At 34.0% G+C, this 23088-nt stretch overlaps 3 protein-coding genes across 3 annotated transcripts; 1 reads left to right on the top strand and 2 right to left on the bottom strand.

Moving 5' to 3' along the window:
• Window positions 1–11834: 11834 nt before the first annotated feature.
• LOC128169554 (uncharacterized) lies at window positions 11835–18693 on the bottom strand. Its single transcript, XM_052835671.1, has 8 exons — window positions 18085–18693; window positions 17317–17571; window positions 16771–16908; window positions 16189–16591; window positions 15771–15941; window positions 15092–15176; window positions 14713–14844; window positions 11835–13709 (listed from the first exon to the last, which is right to left on the bottom strand). Exons 1-8 carry the CDS (start codon window positions 18569–18571, stop codon window positions 12786–12788), a joined length of 2595 nt encoding a protein of 864 aa, XP_052691631.1. The 5' UTR covers window positions 18572–18693; the 3' UTR covers window positions 11835–12785.
• A 783-nt stretch (window positions 18694–19476) lies between these two features.
• LOC128169551 (zinc finger CCHC domain-containing protein 9-like) lies at window positions 19477–20337 on the bottom strand. The gene has a single exon (XM_052835668.1). The coding sequence runs from the start codon at window positions 20335–20337 to the stop codon at window positions 19477–19479; it is 861 nt and encodes a 286-aa protein (XP_052691628.1).
• Window positions 20338–21671: 1334 nt separating this feature from the next.
• On the top strand, window positions 21672–22871 carry LOC128169552 (uncharacterized). Its single transcript, XM_052835670.1, has one exon. It carries the CDS (start codon window positions 21672–21674, stop codon window positions 22869–22871), a length of 1200 nt encoding a protein of 399 aa, XP_052691630.1.
• Window positions 22872–23088: the final 217 nt, after the last annotated feature.

A 23088-nucleotide genomic window follows, 5' to 3' on the forward strand; every position in this document is an offset into this window, starting at 1 on the left:
ATAGTCCTCTTTTGTGGTTCGGGCGATTTCATTTGAATTCCACATTTTGTAAAACGGAAATATTTTAAATGTTCCCTTTCCGCACTTCGCAAAATGTTCCGAACATGGAGTGTTTCTCACTGTTTCGTCCTTTATTTGTTGTTTGTGGACTCTCTTTGTGGAGTCCACAAACAACAAATAAAGGACGAAACAGTGAGAAACACTCCATGTTCGGAACATTTTGCGAAGTGCGGAAAGGGAACATTTAAAATATTTCCGTTTTACAAAATGTGGAATTCAAATGAAATCGCCCGAACCACAAAAGAGGACTATTTTATTAAAATATTTAACCCGAAACTTAATCGAAAATAGATTTATCATATATATAATTTCTATATGTATTGTATTATACGTCTATGCATTGCTTAACGGCGTTGATAAAGTTCACGCCATCGCTACCTTGATGTACATTGTGACGTCATAATGAACTTTAAAAACACGACGTCATTGACAACGTTACAAACAACGTTTTTAATTTTGTATAACTGTCTGAAGAGCCGACATGGCTGAAAGCGCTAACAGTAAACAATTTATTTAATTTGGACTGTCGCATTCTGTTTTATTTATTTAAGTATATATATATATATATATATATATATATATATATATATATATATATATATATTATATATATATATATATATATATATATATATATATATATATATATATATATATATATATATATATATATATATATATATATATGCTATTACTCTGAGATGAAAACTCTCTTTTTTCAAATCAATTAATTATTGAACTTACAGTAGAGAAATGTACTTTTCAAAAATTTATATGCAGCATTTTTTAAAGAATTTACCTAAAAAGCTGGGATGATGTTTTTGTCCCAGTTGTCTCCAACTAACTGATACTTCACTTGCCCTCCGTTGGCCCATTCTTCTCTCAAACAAATAATATCCTCGTCTAACTTGCCAGTCCAGGATGCCAATTTGTTATGTACATACCCAGGTCTGACACACAGACTAATTTTGGTTAGTCTTTGGATATCCTAGATTAATGACAGTTGATTTTTTTAATGTTATATCATGAAAATAATTTTATACAAGACCAGCAATTGTGTGTAAAATGTGCATGAATTTCTTTTCTGCTGGTGCTACTGGTATATTACTAACAACTGCACTGACCACCTTTAAAAGATTAGGAGCTCGAATTTCCAATTTCTTGTGAAATTTATCCCATGTAAGAGACATCAAGCCGGCATGGTCCTTCTTCTGCAACGGCGACCCTGAATTTCTTTTACATAATTCTTTGGACTCTGCATTCACGATGTTAGCTGCCGCTGCAACAACTTCATCTGGGTTTGAGATAGTCAGCACATCCAGCACAGTTTTTTCAACCTTGTCTGATTTGAAAATAGCTTTACATATTTTCTGGTGAGCCTCATTCACAATAAGCGCTGTCCTTCTCCCACTTGGATAGGAAATTGTTATCTAATTGCTACAAGAAATGTAAAACACTTACATTAATATCAAATTAGTGTATTATTAGAAATCAATATTCAAAACTTAATAATTGATATTAAATTGATTGAATCAGAACGGCGGATTTTAATCAGATTGATTGAATCTATTAATAAATATTCATGACTTAATCATTTGAAATTAAGATGAATAATTGATAAAAATTATCTATAATCAGTTGAATAAAATTAAAAACTTGAGTTATATATTTACAGCATAAATAATTATATATGAATACCTTGCCCTCTTCATGACTGCTCAGTTGAACTAAAGAATAATTAACAAATGACCCTGAAATGTTAAAGAAAACACAAATTGGAACAGCATGCAAACAATGAACTTTGAACAAAACTGGAATAAATAAAAACATAAAACAATTGAAATTGTTAACAAGCAATTAAGTGTAACAAGTTGGTAAGGGGGGGGGGGTTGTAACTTTACATTGGAAAGGGTAGGGTAGGGGTAGAGATGCATTCTATTATATCAGTTTAATTGGTCTATAATAAAAATACATATGTACTTGTTACACTTAATTGCACACAATATATATCATCTATTTTAATCAAGTCTGAACATGTAATAAAAACTATAAATTGTATTGAGGTATAATACAAAATATGATCATATACAGCATGTAGAAGTCATAAATGATAAAAATAGTGTCTGCTGTCAATCTCTTTTTTTAAAAATATGTGTGTCATGAGTTGTATTATTAATTTATTTCAAGCTTATTTTACTAAATTTGTAACAAAAAAGTATTCGTCACTGAACATTTTCAAGCTTTGATATGATCACATTGTAAGCTATTGCCTGCTATAAAAAAATTCAACACCAAATAATAATTCAATAACTATTACAACATAAAAATGAGAAGTACCTCCACTTCCCCATGTAAGATTTCAGTAAACGATGTTGTCAGTGACCTGCGTACAGAAACTGCTGCCTTTGGCTGTTCGGCTTTGGTGATATCTTTAAATGTCTGTATACATAAAGGCTGAATACAGGTTATGGGCAACAGAGGGGTAAATTTCTTGGTAAGTTGTTGCAACCCAGGACTGCGTAGCATTCGTTTAGTTTTACACATGTATCTGCTCGTTTAGGCGACGGAAGAGAGAGAAAACAATTCTCCTTCACCCCTTGGGTTGATCGTTTGAGCTTATCTTTGAGTTCTGCCGATTCCGCTTCAAGTTAACTAAGTTTTTCAACACTACGGAAACATTTCTGACATACTCCCGTGTCGTTACCTACATCGTATGTATCAACACCGATAGCATCGCTTATTATTTTTTTACGTTCTTCCGTTAACTTAAGCTTTCTATCGATATATTTTTTTCGTGATCTCCTTTCCAAACGAGTCTTTAATTGTCTGGATAAACGAGAACCCACAAATAATGCACATGTTGCATAAACTAAAAGTTTTTTTAGGAGTTTGTGTCTCTTTAGATGGAGCAGCCATCTTGGATAAATGTAAATATAACCGCACATATTTATGGGAAATCATTTGCTGGCAGAGTTCAGCTAGCCACAATTTGATTCGCTTATCGAAAGGTCGTTCGGATTTTCATTTCAAAAAAAAAAAAAAGAAACCCCGGAATGTTTTGGATTTTGGGGACAATAATAAAAATGGAGAGGCCTTCTTAACATAAATATCTATACTTTTAAATTAAGGCGTTTTGCAAAAAAACTACAAAATGCTTGTACCAGAGTACTTGCTTACACCTTTGGTATTTCAACACACGTGGGATGATGTCCGTAAGGTAAAATTGGATTTTAATTTATAAGTTATTATTCGGAAATTAATGAAAAACCTACTTTTATTTTCGTTAAACAAGCCAGAAATAGTAAAAATGATAGTAAGGTGGTGGACACGTTTTGGCGGATCCAAGTTCAGGGATAGTCTCGATCAAAATATATACTTGCAATGAAATGATATTGACTGATTACGTATAAAGTGAATATATTGACTGTGAGCCTATTTAGAGAATATATAAAAGCTTAGCTTTGACAAATGTTGAATAAAAAAATATGTCAATTCGTTTCTTTAGTGGGCGATTTTAGTTTTGATACTCATTCGCCCGCTGGTAAGAGATTGGAATAGAACTTTCTAGAACGGGGTAACCAAGAACGCGGATTGACTAATTAACGAAAAATATTGTAGGACGAGTTCATTATGCATCGCATGGAGAAACAGGTACTTTGAATCGGACTTCGATTAATACAAAAAATTAAAAAATTAAATGGAACAATTAATACGATTTTAGTATTAATGGAAAGAACGTTCAAGAACGGGTGCCTAGAAACGGGTTGATTAATTGGCATCATGATGGAAGGTGTAGGGCGAGTTAACCATCGGCTTTGAATCTGAACTTTATATAAAAATATGCATGCAAATGGATAATAATGCATACCCCTTCCCCCTCCAGGTTATTTTTTCTTTTATCTGAGATTCTTATTTGTGCCAGTAATAGAAATTATAATAAAAATTGATCTAAAGAATCAAATTTAGAGATAGATACACTAAACACCTTTTCACTGGTTTGAAATTAATACATGTAGAATAAAAAAGTTTTATTTCTTTTTCAAATCAGCTGCAACAAACATATAATTCAAACCGGATTAAGGACACGTACATGTATATATTATTAATTTCAGTTTAGATATTTTCTCCCTGCCCGCTCTTATAAATATGCAACAATGCAGTTTGTTTTTTATTTCAATTTTAAAGATTTAAGATAAGGAAAAATTTGGACAAAGTATATACAAAAATGAAAAAAATATGGTTCAACATATTAAGCATTATATTATAATGTGTAAAGTGTTCATTCCCGCGCTCACGCAGGTATCATCTAGTAGTTTATATAAACGATTCAAACCACTTGAATTGACATCACAATATTTGCTACATTTTACTTTATATTCTATAATAATTGTCATCTGATCAATAAAAGCAACATGATCAATGTCACTCAAAAAATATATGTAAAAAAATAGAACAAATCTATGATGCTTTAACTGACCAATCTTAATATCCTAGGCATCAAAGTATTATCAAGATAAAAAAATTCTAATTTGAACTATAAAATTATAAAAAGTGAAAGAAAGTCATTGTTACTCTCATACGGGGATATGAAGATATGAGGATGCTTACAAAGTAAAAATAACTACGACTAGCATTGTATTTCTTAAAAACAATATTTAAAAACATTTTCCCTATGAAATATTAGTAATTTTGTTTAATTTCTAATATAAAAAAACTGATCGGGATCACCTATTTCTCAAACAGAGTCGGTTCAAATTTGATAAACTGCTATTTTTCTAAAATCTTGCATTTTCGTTTATTTTAAATTCCTTTTTAAAAATTATTGTTGAATAATAAGTGCTATATGTGACATTTTGATTTAAGGTTATAAAAGAATAACAATTAAGATTTTCAGAAACATTTTTTGCCTAAAGGATGAAAGATTTTAACAGAATATCTTTCGCATATTTGTTTTCATAATCATTATACACATCAAATGAGATTGAATATTCTCTAAAGCTCTTAAATACTCTTTTTGCAGTCATTTAATATATATATATATATATATATATATATATATATATATATATATATATATATATATATATATATATATATATATATATATATATATATATATATATATATATATATATATATATATATATATATATATATATATATATATATATATATATATAGTCTTTCAATGATTCCTACTTTTCTTGATAATCTTAGCTATCTTTAGTTCCTTTATCTTTCCTAACTGTGTGTTTGAGAATAAAAAAATTCGTAAGAACTAAGATCCACACCTTTTGAAGTTGTTTGAAATTAGTGATCTTTGATCCCGATCACTTTGATCCCGATATGTATTACTGATTATGTCGGGATCGAAATCCCCCCTCTCCCAAAAAAGAAAACAACTAAACTAGTCGATAAACATATTTTTAGATAATTTAATTGATATACTTATTACGGAATTTTTATATATTTTTGGGGGATACTTTTTTGAATAATTTAGAATCTACACTATCTTGAATGATTGCACAGAGTAATCTCATAAATTGTATCATTGTAATTCTTAAGAAGAAGAAATTTAAATATTTGCCCATTATATAAGTCATTTTGAACATCAAATTTGGGGCCTTAGTATTAGTCACGGTTTTCACAATTTAGAATCTACACTATCTTAGGTTACTTGTATAGTAATCTCACTAATTGTAGCATTGAAGACCTTAATAAAATATTTTTTAAAACAGTTTTCCTATATATTTCAATGTTAATTTTTTCTTTCAGTTAATAAACTGAGAACCCCTCTTGAGGTCCAAGTATTGATCCGGGGAACACGATTTTACCAATTTTGAATATTCACTATATACAATATATAAAAGCTTTGATCATGCTGTAAATATTAACATTTCTGATGCAGTGGTTCTTGAGAAGACACCCCCCAATTTTCACAATTTTGCCATTTTCTCCCTTTTAACAGGAATTGTGTCCTTTATTTTAACAGTTTATAGATTTCACTTTCCATCAAAAATGCTTTGTACCAAGTTTAACAAGTGGTTCTATAGAAGAAATCAAAAATTTAAAAAGTTTACAGATGCATGTACGGACGGACGGACGACAGACAACATGTGATCGGAAAAGCTGACTTAAACCTTTTGTTCAGATGAGCTAAAAATGAAAAGACTACGGACATTTTGCATTGAAACAGATATGAAAGTACCCAGCGGATGATAACGTTGCTAATGGTATTTGCCGTATGTTTTTGTCTACTGAGTGATTACAAAGCTTATGTACAAATATACTCAGGATTTTAAATGAATAAAAAAATACATTTTCAATTATAAAACTAAAAAACACAGATTCATATTAATGTTTGCTTTCAAAAATCAGACCAAATAAAAAACATTTGTAGGAAAAATATCATTTTTGTCATTTAAAGGTACGTGTCAATCATTCAAAGGTCGACACAAAAAAATAATTGAATGGTATCTCACACCTCAATGTTATATATGAAATTTCTTGAGAAGTATATTATTAATATTTCTATACAGGATAAATTTCTGAAAAAAAAGAAGAAAAGAAAAAGGGGGCAGTGACCATTTCTTGGAGCTCTGGCGTGTTTGGTTTAATCTTTTTACATTTGAAATGCGGTTTTTTTCTGTATTGACATATGTCGCCATCGGATAATTACAAGAAGTCTTAGTATTGATCTAAACTATGCAATATGATCAGGTTAAATATGGTAATTAAAATTCTCCCTGTAAAGTCCTATCAATTTTTTGTAATCGTTTGCACTTAAAATTAGTTATTTTTATTCAAATTGTTACAGTTGTGTCTTATTTTTTAATATAAAGATTATTGATATAGGCAGTTTAGATGGATAGAATATGATTTCAAAACTAAAAGGACAATATAAAATGTGGGGATCAGTGAAGTCAATCCCAAACAAGAGGGCTTTATACGTAAAATTCGTTCAAGATTTAGCTAAAACAATTTAAACTTCTATATCTTAGCAGGATTAGCATAAAGGTGTGTCAAAATGTTTGATTTGATTCTGATATCTACATGTTAAACAGGACATACACGTGTTAATGCATTATGAAATTAAATCACATCAATGTATTAAAGTTGTAGAAATCATATACAGGTTTTTATGATCGGCTTCCACTGATTACAGTTGTGTCCGTATGGAGCATCCGAAAAACTTCACTGTTTTCACACTCATCACTCCTCCAAATGTTTTGTTATTTATGGAGTGAACGCTTCATGTAAATCTCAGTTCTAACCAAAGGAACTTTGTAATGATGCTTCAAACATGTATACAGATATATACCTAATCATTTAAAGCATTTTTTTCTCCATTTGGATAAGAGATTCTTTCGGAAGTTCATTTAGTGTTATCAATGTAAAAATAATTTTGTAAAATTACAAACAAAAACCCAAAAAACAAATAAAAAACACGCCATTTATACAAAAAAAGATATATGGCATACATTAAGTATTTATAATCGATGTTATTGATACGTTACGAGGGTTGTTCGATATGTAATGTGTATTGTAACTTAAGATATCTCAGAAGCATTTGATGCGAATAATGAAAATGTTCTCTGCGGTTTGAAATACATAATTTCAATTTCTGAATTAATTCTCCATGGACGCTGACTAATGGCTGAACAAAAACTTGTCGGGATGACGAACTAATAAGAACTTGGTATGTGTTGGAAAAAGAACAATTCGGTGATACTAGATTTGAAGAGTATGGTGAGTGTGGCAAGGCGGTAACCTTTCTTTACCTTAACAAAATGCTACACAAGCTCCGATGTAAGTGATGATGCATTATCATGCAGTAAATGAACATGCTCAAATCCTGACATGGTGCGTAGTTTATGATACTATTTTTGGGCTTCGTAAGTATAATGTCTTGGTAATACCCTTCTCTTTGGCACCGAAATTTGTACAGCTGTACCGTCACATGGGAAGAATATGCCAAAAAAGTGCCAAAAAAGTTCCTTGCTCCTATTTAAAGCTGAACACCGCGCTTGTAAATACACACTGTCCGCCATATTTCTCTTTTATCCGCTGCTCTCCGTACTACGATGGCCGATATGGGGCGGACAAAAAGTAACCATGAGTTGTGTTTGATTTGCCGGCAATTCCTGAAATGCTGGCAAAAAGTAACCAAGAGTTGTGATTGGTTTGCCGGCAAATCTTAAATGTGGGCAAATCTTATATTTAAAGTTTAATTAAAATACCAGAATATATTAAGGTCACAAAAATCAAGTTATCTTAATTGATCGAAAAGGTTGAAAAGAAGCAACGTATGAGGAGAAGTAAGGGGGAAATTGCGCGCCGACATTGTTGAGGGCCTTTCGAAACTTATTTATCACGGCAAATATAGAGATGACGGCTTTATTCTATTGAATGGAAGCCCGAATGAATTTAAAGAATTTTTTGACACAGGGAACTTTTGTCATCAATATCTGAGATTTACTTATGAATTATCTCACACCAGTGTCAATTTCTTAGACACGACCATATACAAGAAAACAAGATTCTCAGATAGCCAGCGATTAGACATTCGCTCATATATCAAACCTACTAACAGCTTCCAATACCTGCACAGACAAAGTGCTCATAACTCATCAGCTTTCAAGGGTCTAATTAAAGGAGAATGTACCAGATATCTGAGAATTACTAGTGATCAAGCTGTATTACAAAGTATTTTAATAGACTTTAAACTCATCTCGAAAAAAGAGGTTAAACACAATCCGAAATTGAACCTATTATGCAAGAAACTAATGAATCTTCTCAAAAAATAAAAGAAGAGAACAATAAAAAGGCGGTATTTAATGTTTTGGTGACCAAATTTGTATAAAAAGATTAAGGAAACGACTTATGAAATACTGGAATAACATACAACATGACGAAGTATGCAAAAATTATTCACAACACTTCCTATGGTTGCATACAGTAAACACAAAAATATAGGTGATCTTATCATTAGATCCAAATTAAAACCAAATGAAGTTCAAAGAGATTAATTGATTTATATATAAGGTGAACTCCTGACGAGGCAGGCCTTATTACAAATTTGAAATGACATGTGCCATAAATACCGCCGAAACACTCTGTTATTATATGTAAGCAATTGACCAAATGCTTCATTAAGAGTGTAGGGTTCTAATGAGTTTAAGACATGTCTGGATGTTAGGATGCTGTCTTTTTTTTTTATTTGCTCTTGCATTCTGTTTAATGTCATTAATAATGCATGTTGCAAGACATGTTTTTTGTCAAACCCTTTTGTCAATTAAGATAACGAGACATTTTGACCTCTATATCCTCTGGTATTTTAATTGAACAATAAGTAATATTTGCCCACGTTTGAGATTTGTCAGCATCAACAGGATGAATCTCTGCAATTCAGTCAATTGAAATATGACTGAATGGTAACTGAATGGTGACTGAATGGCATTACTATGCCATTCAGTCACGTTTCCAGACCATTCAGCTACCATTCAGTTGACTGAATGGCAGAGATTCATTATGTGATCTAAGAATTGCCGGTAAATCAAACACAACTCGTGGTTACTTTTTGTCCGGCCTATATCGCCCATCATACCGTTCAAACCCTGTATAAGCCGCAGACTTTTACGCAATTTAAAGTATTTTGCTAAAGAGGTCTCACCTGTGTGGACATACATCTTGCCTCGCCGTGTTACTCAGTCTCGAAGAAGTTATCAAATTTTACACACTTTTGTCTAACATAAAAAAAACCCAGGTCATTGCATTAATTTCAAACAGAATATGTACATAAAATAAGAAAAAAATACATAAAATCCAGGGACCGCAAAAGGAACAATACACGTCGGCCACGAGTTTCAATCGGGTGTAACGAAATCGATGGTTTTATATTCCGGTCCTGGCCTTGGTGACAGTGCATATTTACGAACGGACATACAGTTTTAAGGTTCTTTTGGCAACTTCGGATTTCTAGCGTGTTTACAAGGGTTGATCGGGACTGATTGAGACATAAAAAATAACTCTCTTTGGGAAAAAGATAAATTACTGACATTTTAACAGAAAATAAACCAGAATATCTTTTATCTACGTTTTTTATAGTTTTTGTTTTTTGGCCATATAAGGTCTTCCTCCAAGAATCCCACCAAATTGATTTATTTTCGCTGAGCCGCCTTCACGTAAAACTTGCAAATAAATTAGTAAAAATATAAAAAGCAAAATGAACATGTATAATTTGATTTCTTTATTATTAATTGTAGGTCTACCAAAACATAAAATGCTGATGTGCAAAATTTTGAAACTCCGAATTTAGGCCTGCGCCGGGTATCCCGACCACCGACGTCTTTATGTACAGTTGTTAACAATTTATTAACTAATTTGTTGTATTACTCAAACTCAAGTATTTGTTCAATTATTTTTTTTTTATTAGTTTATTAGTTTTTTCTATGTTTATACCAATTTTCATTAAAATTCGACACTAACCAAAAAATATATTTATGTTGTCTCAATAATTTCCAAACAACCCATGTAATTAGTCTTGAAATTTAGTTTTAATTTTTTCTTACTGGTTTGAAATATTGAACCCATGTTTAATAACCAATAACAATCTTTATCAACCGTCTTTGATTAAATTTTGGAAACATTCTTAGCAATTGCTAAGCGGTTTGTACTTGTACCTGTTTTTGGTCATCTATCAAGATATGCGATATTCTTCCTGCAGATATATTTCGTATTTTATATATATGCTTCAAAATGAAATGCACCAGATTAGAGATTTGCGAACAGCTTTGGCAGTTTCACCAACCGCGTATCTGCCATCACCTTTAATTAATTTTGAGATATTTGCCTTGCCTGTTACAGTCACAAGTCGATCGTGATTTACTGCATCTTTTTCGGACTCTTTGCCAGCCAGAAATTTTTCTAACTACGATTGTCTCAAAAGATACCATATCAGACAAAATTGAGTAAAAAAAGATTTACTTGGATGGCCGAGTTTTGTCCAAACTTTTATGTGAGCTCGATTTTATTCAATATTCTAAATCCGTTTCCCAACCATTGTTTCGACGTCAACGACTGGTATAGGTATATCAAATGACTGTAAGTTTAAAACAATACGAAACTGAAGACCATTTAAAAGGTATTGAATATAGCTATTCAAGAGTATCATCATTCACTTAATAGTGCAAAGCGTTATCGCACAGTGCTACAATACACGTATATCGAACAGCGCTCGTTGATAGATGTTTTGCTAGGCAGAAAATAAAGCATTAAGATTTGATAATTATTTTTCGAATTTCTTTGACAATATACCATATAAGCGCAATAGATATAAGAGTTCCTGCAGAAATAAGGACATTTTTTACATAAAACTCAGAAGAGTCATAGTTTCGTCTTGTTTCCCCCGTGTTCTTTATCCTTCCTTCTGATACGGTGGAGGTTTGTTGTGTCGAGCCGGTGTCTTCCCAAACCTTTTTTGATTGTGTTGTTTCTATTTCGTAGAGGTAAGACAGCTCTGCGTCTCCTGGAATAAATAAATTACAGCATGTTATATTTTATTTTACAGTCGGTCGATAATATCTTAAGGTAGAGATTGATAGGTTACACCAAAAAAACTACCCATTGAAATTTTCTACATTTTATATATGTTAAAGTTGGAACATTGTTTGAAATTATACTAGAATATTATACAATGTCATCAAGCTAGTTTTAGAGAATTAGGTAATTTTAGTATGACCTCCTCCAGCCCCTAAAAAACTGAAAAAGTAAGATAAAATAAGTGTATACGACCATATAAGAATGGCCATAAAACATTTATTGGAACACATAAGAGCATTTGTCATATATATTTTCAAAAATCATTCAACACAAGTTAAAATTTGATATCATTTTTATATTTGGTAAGATATGTATGATAAATTGGAAACACCTTACCAAAGCCATATGGTCAAATTTGCATGAAATATCAGATCTGCAATACACATAAAGTCATGCTTTTCATTTGACTGAGAAAAAAAATATCCATCAAATTTCTCATTTCACTCCACAATATAGTTAGTCAATAGATATTTTAAATTTCATGAAAAAAGAATACCCCCAAATGGGGTTCAATCTAATGCTGTCATTACTTTTATGAACCCTTACCCTGTTCAACATTAGGTGCATTATTGAAGAATTACTGTTATCAATCATAAATACAAAGAATTGATTGGAAAATTTGTAACAAATATGTGTAAATTCTGTGTAATAAGTCATTTAAAATACAATATTTGCTGTTAGTAAAACAAATAATTCTCATCCAACCAAAAAATTGGATTATTGACCTTTCTGCACTTAAAAACTTCAAGATAATAATCTTTACACATATTCAGATAACTACACTGTTTGTCACCTAAAAAATGAAGGAAATGTCAAAATAGATTAAAATTGACTAATCTTATAAAATAAGACTTTAACATGTAATTTAAATTACTAGTAATCTTATAATTTATAAACATATAGTTGTAATATGAATTTGAATCATTAAAAAAATTCATGTCAACAAAAGATCATCAACAATTTTCAAAACAAGTACTTCATGATTCATCAAATATTGGAAATTAACATTTGTTTTCTACATTAGAATTAAAGTCTGAGTGTGCATAGATTATACACATATTCTATAATCTTATAATCAATTACAATTATTCTATAATCTTATAATCAATTACAATTAAACAATCTTATTCTTCTGAATGTGTGTCCTCAAAGAAAGTTTGGAAACAACGTACAGTCTTCCCTTTAAAACCACGCTCCTGAAGAATGCTTTTAACACCAGCATTTCGATCTCTCTTGAATGAAAGATGTAAATGGTTTAACCCAAGTCCAGAGTTTGCAAGCCGTCTTGCTACAGCCTTTGAAATTTTCTTTTCCAAAACCAGTGATGCATAGCTGGCTTCCAATTTTGCCAAATGAAAGGGAAATATGTCCACATTTCTGCAATGACTGTGCAGTTTTTCTTCAAACAACTGGTACAAACTCTTCACATCTTCTAAGGCATTATGTGCATCATAGTCCTTTCCAAGAAATGCTTTAACCAGAGTGGACTGTTTGTAGTTTGGAATTTCACTTTTGGAGAAGACTTTCCTTGCTAGTTTTAAAGTGTCTATGCATCCACTGATTAACTGTAGAAATGCAGCCAAAAGTCCAAACTCTTCCAGTAATCTGGACAAAATTGGAACATCATACGATCCAATATTGTGTCCTATGAGGACAGGGGAACTCTTTGATTTAAGGAAATCTAAAAAATTAAGCAAGGCTTGATGGATGTGAACACTGTCTATTTCTTTTCCATATCGATACATTTGATTCTTTTGGAAACAGTAGGACAGCCCTGTGATATCAGTTGCTTTTTGGCTTATTGGCTGACGCGGATCAATGTAAACATTACAGGAATCCTTGCCATCATTTGCAGAGAGCTGTGTAATATCAGAGGACCTTGACAACCCTGTTGCTTCAATGTCAAAAGCAATGAATGTTGTCTCCTTGGAGAGAGTTGCAATGGATGGAATCGATTCAATGTCAGGAGACGTTGTAGCACTTGCATTGGACTGATACGTCTGTCCCTCCTTTACAGTCTTCACTGTCTCCTGTTGGAAATTCTTTTTCTGAAAAGTAGTAAATAAATTCTGTTAGAACATTACTCACATAATACTTATAATAGAATTTATTACATACTTAGTAATAAATACAGGTTTTTGGCATATGTGATACAGATGACATCACAAAATCCGTATCGGCCTCCGGGGCTGATACAGGTTATCAGCCCTCCAGGGCTGATACGGATCCGTATCACACCCCTTTCGGAACTCCTCTGCCTTTTTTCGCTTCGGCATATTTGCATGTTTACAGACGAAAAATAAAATATTTTCAGTTACAGTCGACATTTTTAAGTGCAGTTGAAAACTTCAAATGCTAGCAAGTGTTTTAAAGCAGTCAACTTTTAAAATATGATGAAATTCCGTTCTGTAGCTTCATGTTAAAACAAGGAGAACTCATATTTTTTTTAAATACATGTACACGTGCAGACTTTTTTCAAATAATATGAATAATCAATTTAAAAAAAAATTGATGGTTTTTTTTTTAAATTTATTACTAAGTATGTAATAAATATAATAATAGATACCCTTTTCCATATCACAGCCTGTATCAGCCCTCGACCAATATCATCCCTCGGGCCTTCGGCCCTCGGGCTGATATTGGAGTCTTGGGCTGATACAAGCTGTGATATGGAAAAGGGTATGTATTATTCTCTATATATTTTATAAACCTCAATATACTAAAAATAGATTTTCATGACATAATTCTAGTTTTGGCATGTGCGACACAGTAAACATCACAATAGGATATCAATGCCCAATCGCAACTGACCTGATGAGAGAGTATCGACCTTGAACTTTGTCCTTGGTCCATATTCCCTCTTCAGGTTTATAAACCATGTATTGACCTTATCTTACCTTATAATATACAGCATAATACAAAACTATATTGTATTTTATATGTTAACATACAATATCATATTGTAGATGATATATGATACCTTTGATACAATCTTTGATTACCTATGTTTTGATTTAATTCATATCCAGATTTTCATGTACATGTACGTACCTTTAACAGCAGGCGTCTGCATTTTTGAGTTATTCTTGAGTTCTGTATTTTATGCCACAGCTTTCTTTTGTCCATTACCATTCCCCTTTTCTTTGTTACTTTTCCTGGTGATAGCATTGCATCTTCATTGATCTGTAAATTGTACATATACAATATGAGGAGTAATTCTATGGTGATATAAATGAAATAACTTGCTGAGAGAGAGAGAGAGAGAGAGAGAGAGAGAGAGAGAGATGTCTATAATAATAGAATCAAGCTGCCATGAGGATTTGAACAACCAATTATCTAGCTACAAAGCAAAATGCCTAAGACTGCTTATCAGCACCTGTATCTATGCATTTCAAACAACTACCTTAAAGAAAATTAATGATATAGATACCTTACTGACATATGTAAATCCAATATTCTTTTGTAAAACTGCAGCTGATACTCGATTGGCCAAAGAGCATGTGTTTCCATAAGACCTGAATTAAGAAATAAACAGTAATTTAAAAAATTTAAAAATTTTACTGCGATATGAACTTGGTTGGTCCCAAAGGGCCAAAGGGCTTCTCAGAAGTTTGATCATGTACCAAACAATAAGTTCATATCTCGATTAACATTGCTCTCTATTACTTATATTTACATTTGAGAATGGCAAATTGTTCAGAAACAATACTGGCGTGCGACAGTTCTCGTCGAGTACCATATCTTGCCAGTACATTGTGACATCATTTTATCAACACATAAAATTATATATACGAAAAATGATGTCGCAATGTACTGGTGAAAAATGGTACTTGGCGAGAACTGCTCGCACGCCAGTAATGTAACAAACGTGTTTTTGCGTTCACAATATTGCAACCCTCATTGTGACGTCATGAAAGCGTTTAAACAAAATTTAACATTTTTGCCATTATACAGGTTCATATCAGGAAGCATATTTGCAAATGTAAATATAATAAATTTTGACATACAGTATGTTTATTTCAATAAAGTTTGAAATCCTTAAAACAGAGTAAAATCACTGTGACAATGCTTCTGAAATGACATTAAGACTTTCCTAGATTGTGACATACCTATTCTTAGGTGCTTTACTCGCAACAATATTATTGAAGTTTTCGTTTGCTTGAGTTGAGCCCATGCATATCAGCTCTGATGCCCTTTTCTGCAACCTGTTAGTTGTCTCATTCAACTCATTTCTTAAAGCTTCATTGTGAAGTGGTTTGCCTTGAGGTAGGTGCTTGTACCTTAAATAAGAAAGATGTACATATTGATTAAATATTCATTGGTATGACAAACCACTGTCTGTATGTGTTTCTTTAGAATTTTAAGATATTTTTACAGAAACATTCATCAACCTTTAAGCTAATTTTGTTTTTTTAAGTGTCTTAATATTTAGATTCCTGTATTTAGATAAAGATACATCTTAGTAATATTTTATTTATGAAGCATAATTTTTTTAAAGTTTTGTTCATGAAATATAAATAATCTGACCTGTAAGTTGATGGTGATTTGTGATATGTACACCATTTTGCTGAATGGCAGTGACTATGGTCTCCATACAGATGGGGCACAATAACTTCCAACTTATTGGCAAGTTCCTCTGCTGTAGCACACTTACTGGAGATAGGGTACATATAGCAACGAGTCAAATATGGAATAACTCCCGCTGTCTTCAGTTCTTTATGAGTCTGAGAAAGTTTGTAGAATTCCTTTGAGAGGTTTTTCTTAAAGTGATTCTTGTCATTTCTCTTCTTTAATTCCTTAAATTCTGGTTTTAATCTAGCCATTGTTGTCGAGTCACTGTCTCCATGAAGTGCGTTTACCTCATAACCATGGGTCCGAAGATTCCTCAACATGGCTGAGGCCATGTCTGGTTCCATGGCCTTGCTGGATCCTAATAAATTTGACAGTAGAATATGTTTCAAATTTTATTTCAATAGTTAATATGTTTTATAATTTTAAGAATTTTAAACAATCCATTCAAAATATTGATCGACATACAGATTATTGCACATTGCAAGATTAATGTACTACACTTAGGGTATAATTATTATACAATGTATTATTAATTACCTCTCCAGTTTGAGTTACATTTGTGGTTAGGGACAGTTTCATTCCTTCCTGAGTAATATTGACAGGTGCTGCACTTCTTATTCCTCACATCAAAGTCAAGGATTTTTCCAGTTTGTACTCCAACAAGACTAGCATGTCCTAAAATACAATCACATGAGTATACATCATTTCACCAATGCACATTTGTGGATCTAAAAGAACTATATATGATCATATGCACTAGTGCATGTATATGCAGGTATGCTGTTTCTTTCCCCAAGTGCAAAAATATACATATTTATAAGGTAATAAAACTAAAGTAAACATTTTTTGATCTTAATTAATACATGTAATATAAAATATCCACATGTAATTGTATATGACCACATGGCAATTTTAAGGCCTCTCAAAAGTAACAGAAAATGTATTACGGAAGAATAAAGTTGTTGTTTAATGACAATGATAAAGCATTATCCCACTGTCACTATATATATCAATATAGTGTAAACTTTCTTGTATCCAATTCTTATATAACATATAACAGTAGCCTTGGTTTATATGACATACCTGAGTTACTACTATACTGCCACCCAGACCCCCTAGTCTGCCACCCTGCATCAAAACTGCACTCAAGCTCGTTTGGCTCAATGGCTTCACACTCCTCAGCTAATGCATTATTGCATGACTCTGATGCCTGCCTTTTAAAAGATGGATAAATTTCTTTTTCTTTCTTCTTGATTGTACTTGGGTCGATTGGTGGGATGTTGCATGCACTTAAAAAGCTAACAACATGAGATGGACCCATTCCAGAATGAATCATGCCTGTAAAGTAATTATAAATTCATTTGTTATAGAAGAAAAGATACAAGCATATATCAATGTTTGTCCTTTAAATTAAATCTTTTTAATAAAATTTGATACAAGTACCGTGTCATCTGTAGTTATTTTTTACACTCGGGGATTTAATTATTTTCAAATGTACCCATGATTAAACACAGATCAATTGTATTAAACATTGTATAAATACATGTAAGAAAGTAATATACATATATTACACGCATAGTACTCAAACACTATTTAAAGGAAGCTATAGGTGAATGACTTAATTAATTATTCTCATATTAGATATTAAGAATAACTAAGATTACGAGTTAGATTATATACAAATTATTAATAATGCAGATGCACAATGTTGGATTTGTTAGACCCATATTATTATATCTATGTACACTGTACTTGTTTGTATGAAGTACATGTATGCATGTGTCCCAATTAACTGAAGAGAATCATCAAAAGATGATGGTGAAAAATAATGATCAGATTCTAAATACTAACCGATAGCTACTTTGGTGTTGATGTCAAAAGCACCTTTGCTGTTCCTTTTCCCAGTTGACACCTGATTCGTATGGCAACACAAGTCATTCTTGCAGATAATGTTAAACACGCTGCCGAGTCCGTATCTTGTTTCATTCACTATGTCAGAGAGGTGTAAATGTGACCGGCATTTACAACAATACAGTTGATCGGCTAAATGTTTAATTTCCACAATTCTTCTTCCATCATACCATTGGACATCTTCTGAATCCTGGTCCGCGACATCCAAATGCAAAGCAACGTCAGGCACATCGTCCGGCGGCGGAGCCGGTGGACAGGCGGCATTTTTGTCATAGAAATAGTCATGATCGTTCTCTATTTCACCTACATCCCTTTGCTTGTTCATATGTTTTAATCTAGATGACCGCCATGATTTTATACGACTTACAAACTTGCCCTTTATTCGTGATTTTTGTTTCGACCCTGAATCGTCTGCCCCGTCGGCCATTTTGTTTCGATAGACAATAATGTGTAAACGAAGACAATTATCTGACGGCGTTCAGAAATCCGGAAAAATAGCTCGTGCTAAGTAGCGAAATCTGTCGATCACGTGATTGCTATCTGTCTCTACCTTAATTAAATAAAAGAATCTTTTGGTTATATATGACCAAATTGAACGTTTAATCATTCAATTGTATTGTAGAAAAATTGTATTAACGTTTGCATGTTTTAACATTTCATAGAGTGTAAAGTCGGATAAATCCCAGTTGTTATGCAATCATTTGGTTTTTTTTGAATCACCTAGAGTGTCATGTTTTCTGAAGTGTAAAGTACCGCTCTGCAATGAACCTACTAAACAGGCTTGTATATACTAAAGTTATGTATCTACAAAATTTAAAGAGGAAATATTTTACATTTTTAAAAGTAATTTGTGATTTGGTCACTGTACTTAGAATCCTCAACGAAGGAAACTTGCATGATGAAAATTCTGTTTAGGATTTTTTTGTGCTGTAGCCTTAATAAGAAAAAGAAAACTGACAGACTCTATATGAAATGATATAAATAGACAATTTTATAAGCTTTCAGCAACTGTGAATTTCCTTGACCAATTAATAATTGGAGATTTGATTGTTAGTAGTATAAGGCGCCTAGATAGGGGGGTCAAGTGAGGTCAAATCCAAAATGGCGTCGAATATTATTTAGGTCAAATCCAAAATGGCGTCGAATATTATTTAGGTCAAATCCAAAATGGCGTCTGAATAAAGGTAAACAAAGGCAGTATAAAGTGAAAACGAATTTATTGAATGAAAACATGCAATTAGAACAAGAAAATAATGATAAACGGTTAAAGTTAAAGTTATTAAACATATTTACATTGAAGAAATAATCCTTTTCTTTCACGGATTTCGGTTTTTAATCGAGGTCGGGTTCCTCCACGAACATGTTTTGATTGTTGATTCTCTTCATTCGTCCCGGTATTTTTTGTTCGATTTTCATTTCCTCGTCCCAGTCTTCTTTTTTAGGTTTTTTGGTTGGTTTTTTTCTCTCTTTTTTGATTTTCTTGGGTGGTTCATTATCTTCAATATCGGAAGTTTGAATGACTTCTTCGATTTTTGGGCAGTCCTTGGTCCAATGGCCTGTTTCTCCGCAAGTATAGCAAGCGCTTCTTTTTTGTGCTGTTGTTTTCTTTTTCTGTTTTTCGTGTGGGCATTTATTAGCCCAGTGTCCTTCTTCCCCGCAATTGAAGCATTCGTTGGATTTAGTTGGTGCTGGTTTTACGTTTTCTTTTTCAGGACAGTTGGTAGAATAATGTCCTTGTTCTCCGCAAGTGAAGCAGGTAAATTTTGGTTTGATTTCTTCGGCGCTGTTAGTTTTTTTCTTTTTCTTTTGGTATTCTTCTTTGTGAGGGCATTCGGGTGAAAAGTGTCCTTCCTCTCCGCAGGTATAGCATTTATAAACGGTAGTCATTCCTCCTTTTTTTTGCTGTATTTCTTGAATTTTTTTCAAGATGAGATCGGTATGAGTACTAATTTCACTGGTCATGACTTCGAGGATATCTAGAATTCCTTTTTGAAGTTTTTTCAAGATGACGTCGGTATGATTAGCAATTTCATTGCTCATGACTTGCATGGTATTCAGAATTCCTTCTTGAGTGGTAGTTATAATTCCGAAGTCTTCCTTGCTCATGTATGAGGGATCCTCTTGATCATATGCAGCCATTTCTAAGGCTACGGGATCCTGCGACTGGGTCAAGAGAGATGGATCATAGTTCATGATTTTTTATAGAATGATTTTATTTAATAAAAAGGCCTGTCTTATATACCCTCGTTGTTTACGTGACTGAAGTTGTTATTGTTAAAATTTCTGCAGCTGTTTGACCTAAAAAAACAAGTGAGTTTGACGTAAACACCTGCAGGTGTGTAGTGGCCTTGAGAAAAAAGTTCGTAAACATGTTTGTCTGAGGGTATATAATAGAGGGTTTTTTATCATTTCAAAAAGAGTATGATACTAGAGCGCAAATATGGATATTGCTTGTTTTTCCTTTGAAGGGTATTTGTTGGTGACGAAATGGAACGCGTTGGCGACCGGGGAGAAACGACAGAGATTGAAACAGATCGTGGAGATGAGCAAACAAATCGACAACCTGAGATGGCTTCAGAAAGTACTGATAATGATTGCGGAAAATCCGAATCCCGGAAGATTGCCGACGATTTATTGGTTTGCGGAGGGAGCCAAACCAGGTTTGCTGCAGAAATTAACCGGGGTGACTCTAAAAGAATATCAGGAATGGAATTGTATGAAGAGAATGTTTACCCGAAAAGGACGAGAATGTTCTCACATAATTCGGCAGATCGATCAAATGAAAATTGCGGCTTTAGAGTTTGCCTACATGAAACTAAAGAGAAATCTGGACATGCCTCAATGTTTGATTGTAGAGGACGACAGCGAGGACGCTCAGCCCATGGACGAAGAAGCCATTGTCCCGGACGTGGATGTGTTAAAACAAGAAACCCAAGAAACCCAATAAAAAAAGTAAGATTTGATCCTGAATTGAAAATTTACGAAGTTCCTAACGAGGATCGGACGAGCGAATGGATGACCGCTGCAGCAGACCGGATTCGATTTGAACTGCGTATTGAAGAGATGAGCCATCTCCTTGATCCGCTTTTAAGAAAACGCTATGAATTGTATACCTGGTTTTGGCGTACTCCTTACAACGGTTACGAACTTTTTAGTGTGCCTGGACATTTGATTAAAAAATTGTATAAGTTGATTTAATATGTTTTGTGTTCTGAGTTAAAATGTGTTTTTTATTTGAGTTATTATGTTAATAAAAATTGATTTACCAAAAAAAATTTTTTCTATGGTGTATCTTGAGTACAAAAGAGTTAAAACCAATGATATGACGTCATAGCCACAGCGCGTGCTGAAACTGTCGATTTCAAGGTACTTGAACTATTGTGAACTCTGATTTCCTAGACAACTGTCATTTAGTTGGGTTGAAACTCCGCCCCTTTTGTTAAGCTCCGCCTTCTTATCGTAAATAGTGGCATTTTCTATCCCCGCACTTCACTAGTTACCTAGTATTTGCAGCTATCACTTAAAAGATGTCATCGTTTGTTCCTGTTGGAGTTAGCTTTCCTCGCCTGTTTACCAGACAAGTCCTCGAACTCTGGGATTACCAGTTTAATGCCGTGGAGCAGAGGTATGAGAGAGTTTGTTTCCGGGTGCTCCACATGTTTGAGCCAGATGAGAATCCGCAGGGCAGTTTACTTGGTGAAGAGTTTTTTCCTCCCAGACCAGTGCTTGTCCAGGATCTGCCACCTTCAGAGCAGGAGAGATTGGGGCCTTCTCCCACCAGTGTGCCTCCTCCGAGACCACCGCCACCCAATTTTGGAGCCGTTGCACCCAGGACCCCAGTTCCAGCTATTCCTGTTAGCGGACCAGCCATCATGCAAGTTCCACAAGTTGCAGCTATTCCTGTTAGCGGACCAGCCAGCCCGGATCCTGTGGAACCATACTCACCTACGGATACCCCTACTAAGAGGTATACCCCCTCACCACCGCTATATTCTCCTGACCGGTTACGCTGCGACCAGTCCTACTATGTGGCCAGGCAGGACCACCAGTTTAGACTGCCTGAGTGTCCAGTTCCTCGGACCTCGCCGGTGCCATTTTCAGCGACCAATCCGCCTCTCCAGCCCGCTCCGGAGCCCCGCCGCGGTCGAGTCATTACCACTAGGAGAAGAGCGCCATCTCCACCCAGAGCGATTGGTCGAGGAAGAGGAGGACCCTATCCTGTAGGGCGAGGGAGATCGGGAGTCCATATCCCGTCCACAATTCCATCTGAGAGGTCCGCTTTTCTCCGGCCATTCCAGCGGGCTAGGAATTTATTCGCCGACTTCATTCCTAATATCGACAGTCCGCCCTCTCCTCCTCCCATGGTACGGACATTTCCCGGACCCCCTGGTGTCACCCAGTCGCTGCCTCCGCCTCCCAGGACCCCCTCACCGCCTCTTCCGGATCTTCCAGCATCGAGGGAACCATCGCCAGACATCATGCTGGAACTCTACGAGCACACCCGTCACCCCGTAGATCCAAGAACTCATTTGACCATTTTACCCAGTTGGAGCAAGAAAGCGATTAAAGAAGAGATGGGAGAGTGCGTCATCTGCTACGGGGATGATCGCCATTTGCAGGTGCAGTGCCAGAACTGCAGAACCATGAAGGTTTGCTGCACCTGCGTGGTTGGTGTATACCAAAGCATCAACTCCTGCCCTGTATGCAGATTCCGGGGAGAATTTTAGAAGAGGCAGCCCAGCAGTCCATTCATCAGGCAGGCTAATTCCATCAAGCCCCAACGGCCCTTTTCAGGGCCACCCATATTTTTCGAAAAGATGCTATCTAGTACAGTACAATAGAAACAAAATATGAAATAAAATATGAAACACCAGTCACATTTCCCTCATACCCAATCATGTATTCTTACGATTCACTCTCTCCTTTTCAATTGAAACACGAATT

The sequence above is a fragment of the Crassostrea angulata genome, unplaced genomic scaffold (genome assembly GCF_025612915.1).
Source record: "Crassostrea angulata isolate pt1a10 unplaced genomic scaffold, ASM2561291v2 HiC_scaffold_147, whole genome shotgun sequence".
Classification (NCBI taxonomy): Eukaryota; Metazoa; Mollusca; class Bivalvia; order Ostreida; family Ostreidae; genus Magallana; species Magallana angulata.

What these genes read in the sequence shown, in the direction of transcription:
- LOC128169554 (XM_052835671.1), bottom strand. Translation starts at nt 18,571, where the DNA reads ATGGCCGACGGGGCAGACGATTCAGGGTCGAAACAAAAATCACGAATA. An exon ending in CAACACCAAAGTAGCTATCG is followed by an intron (nt 17,572 to 18,084) that starts GTTAGTATTTAG and finishes ATTACTTTACAG; the next exon opens with GCATGATTCATTCTGGAATG. An exon ending in GCAGTATAGTAGTAACTCAG is followed by an intron (nt 16,909 to 17,316) that starts GTATGTCATATA and finishes ATTGTATTTTAG; the next exon opens with GACATGCTAGTCTTGTTGGA.
- LOC128169551 (XM_052835668.1), bottom strand. Translation starts at nt 20,337, where the DNA reads ATGAACTATGATCCATCTCTCTTGACCCAGTCGCAGGATCCCGTAGCC.
- LOC128169552 (XM_052835670.1), top strand. Translation starts at nt 21,672, where the DNA reads ATGTCATCGTTTGTTCCTGTTGGAGTTAGCTTTCCTCGCCTGTTTACC.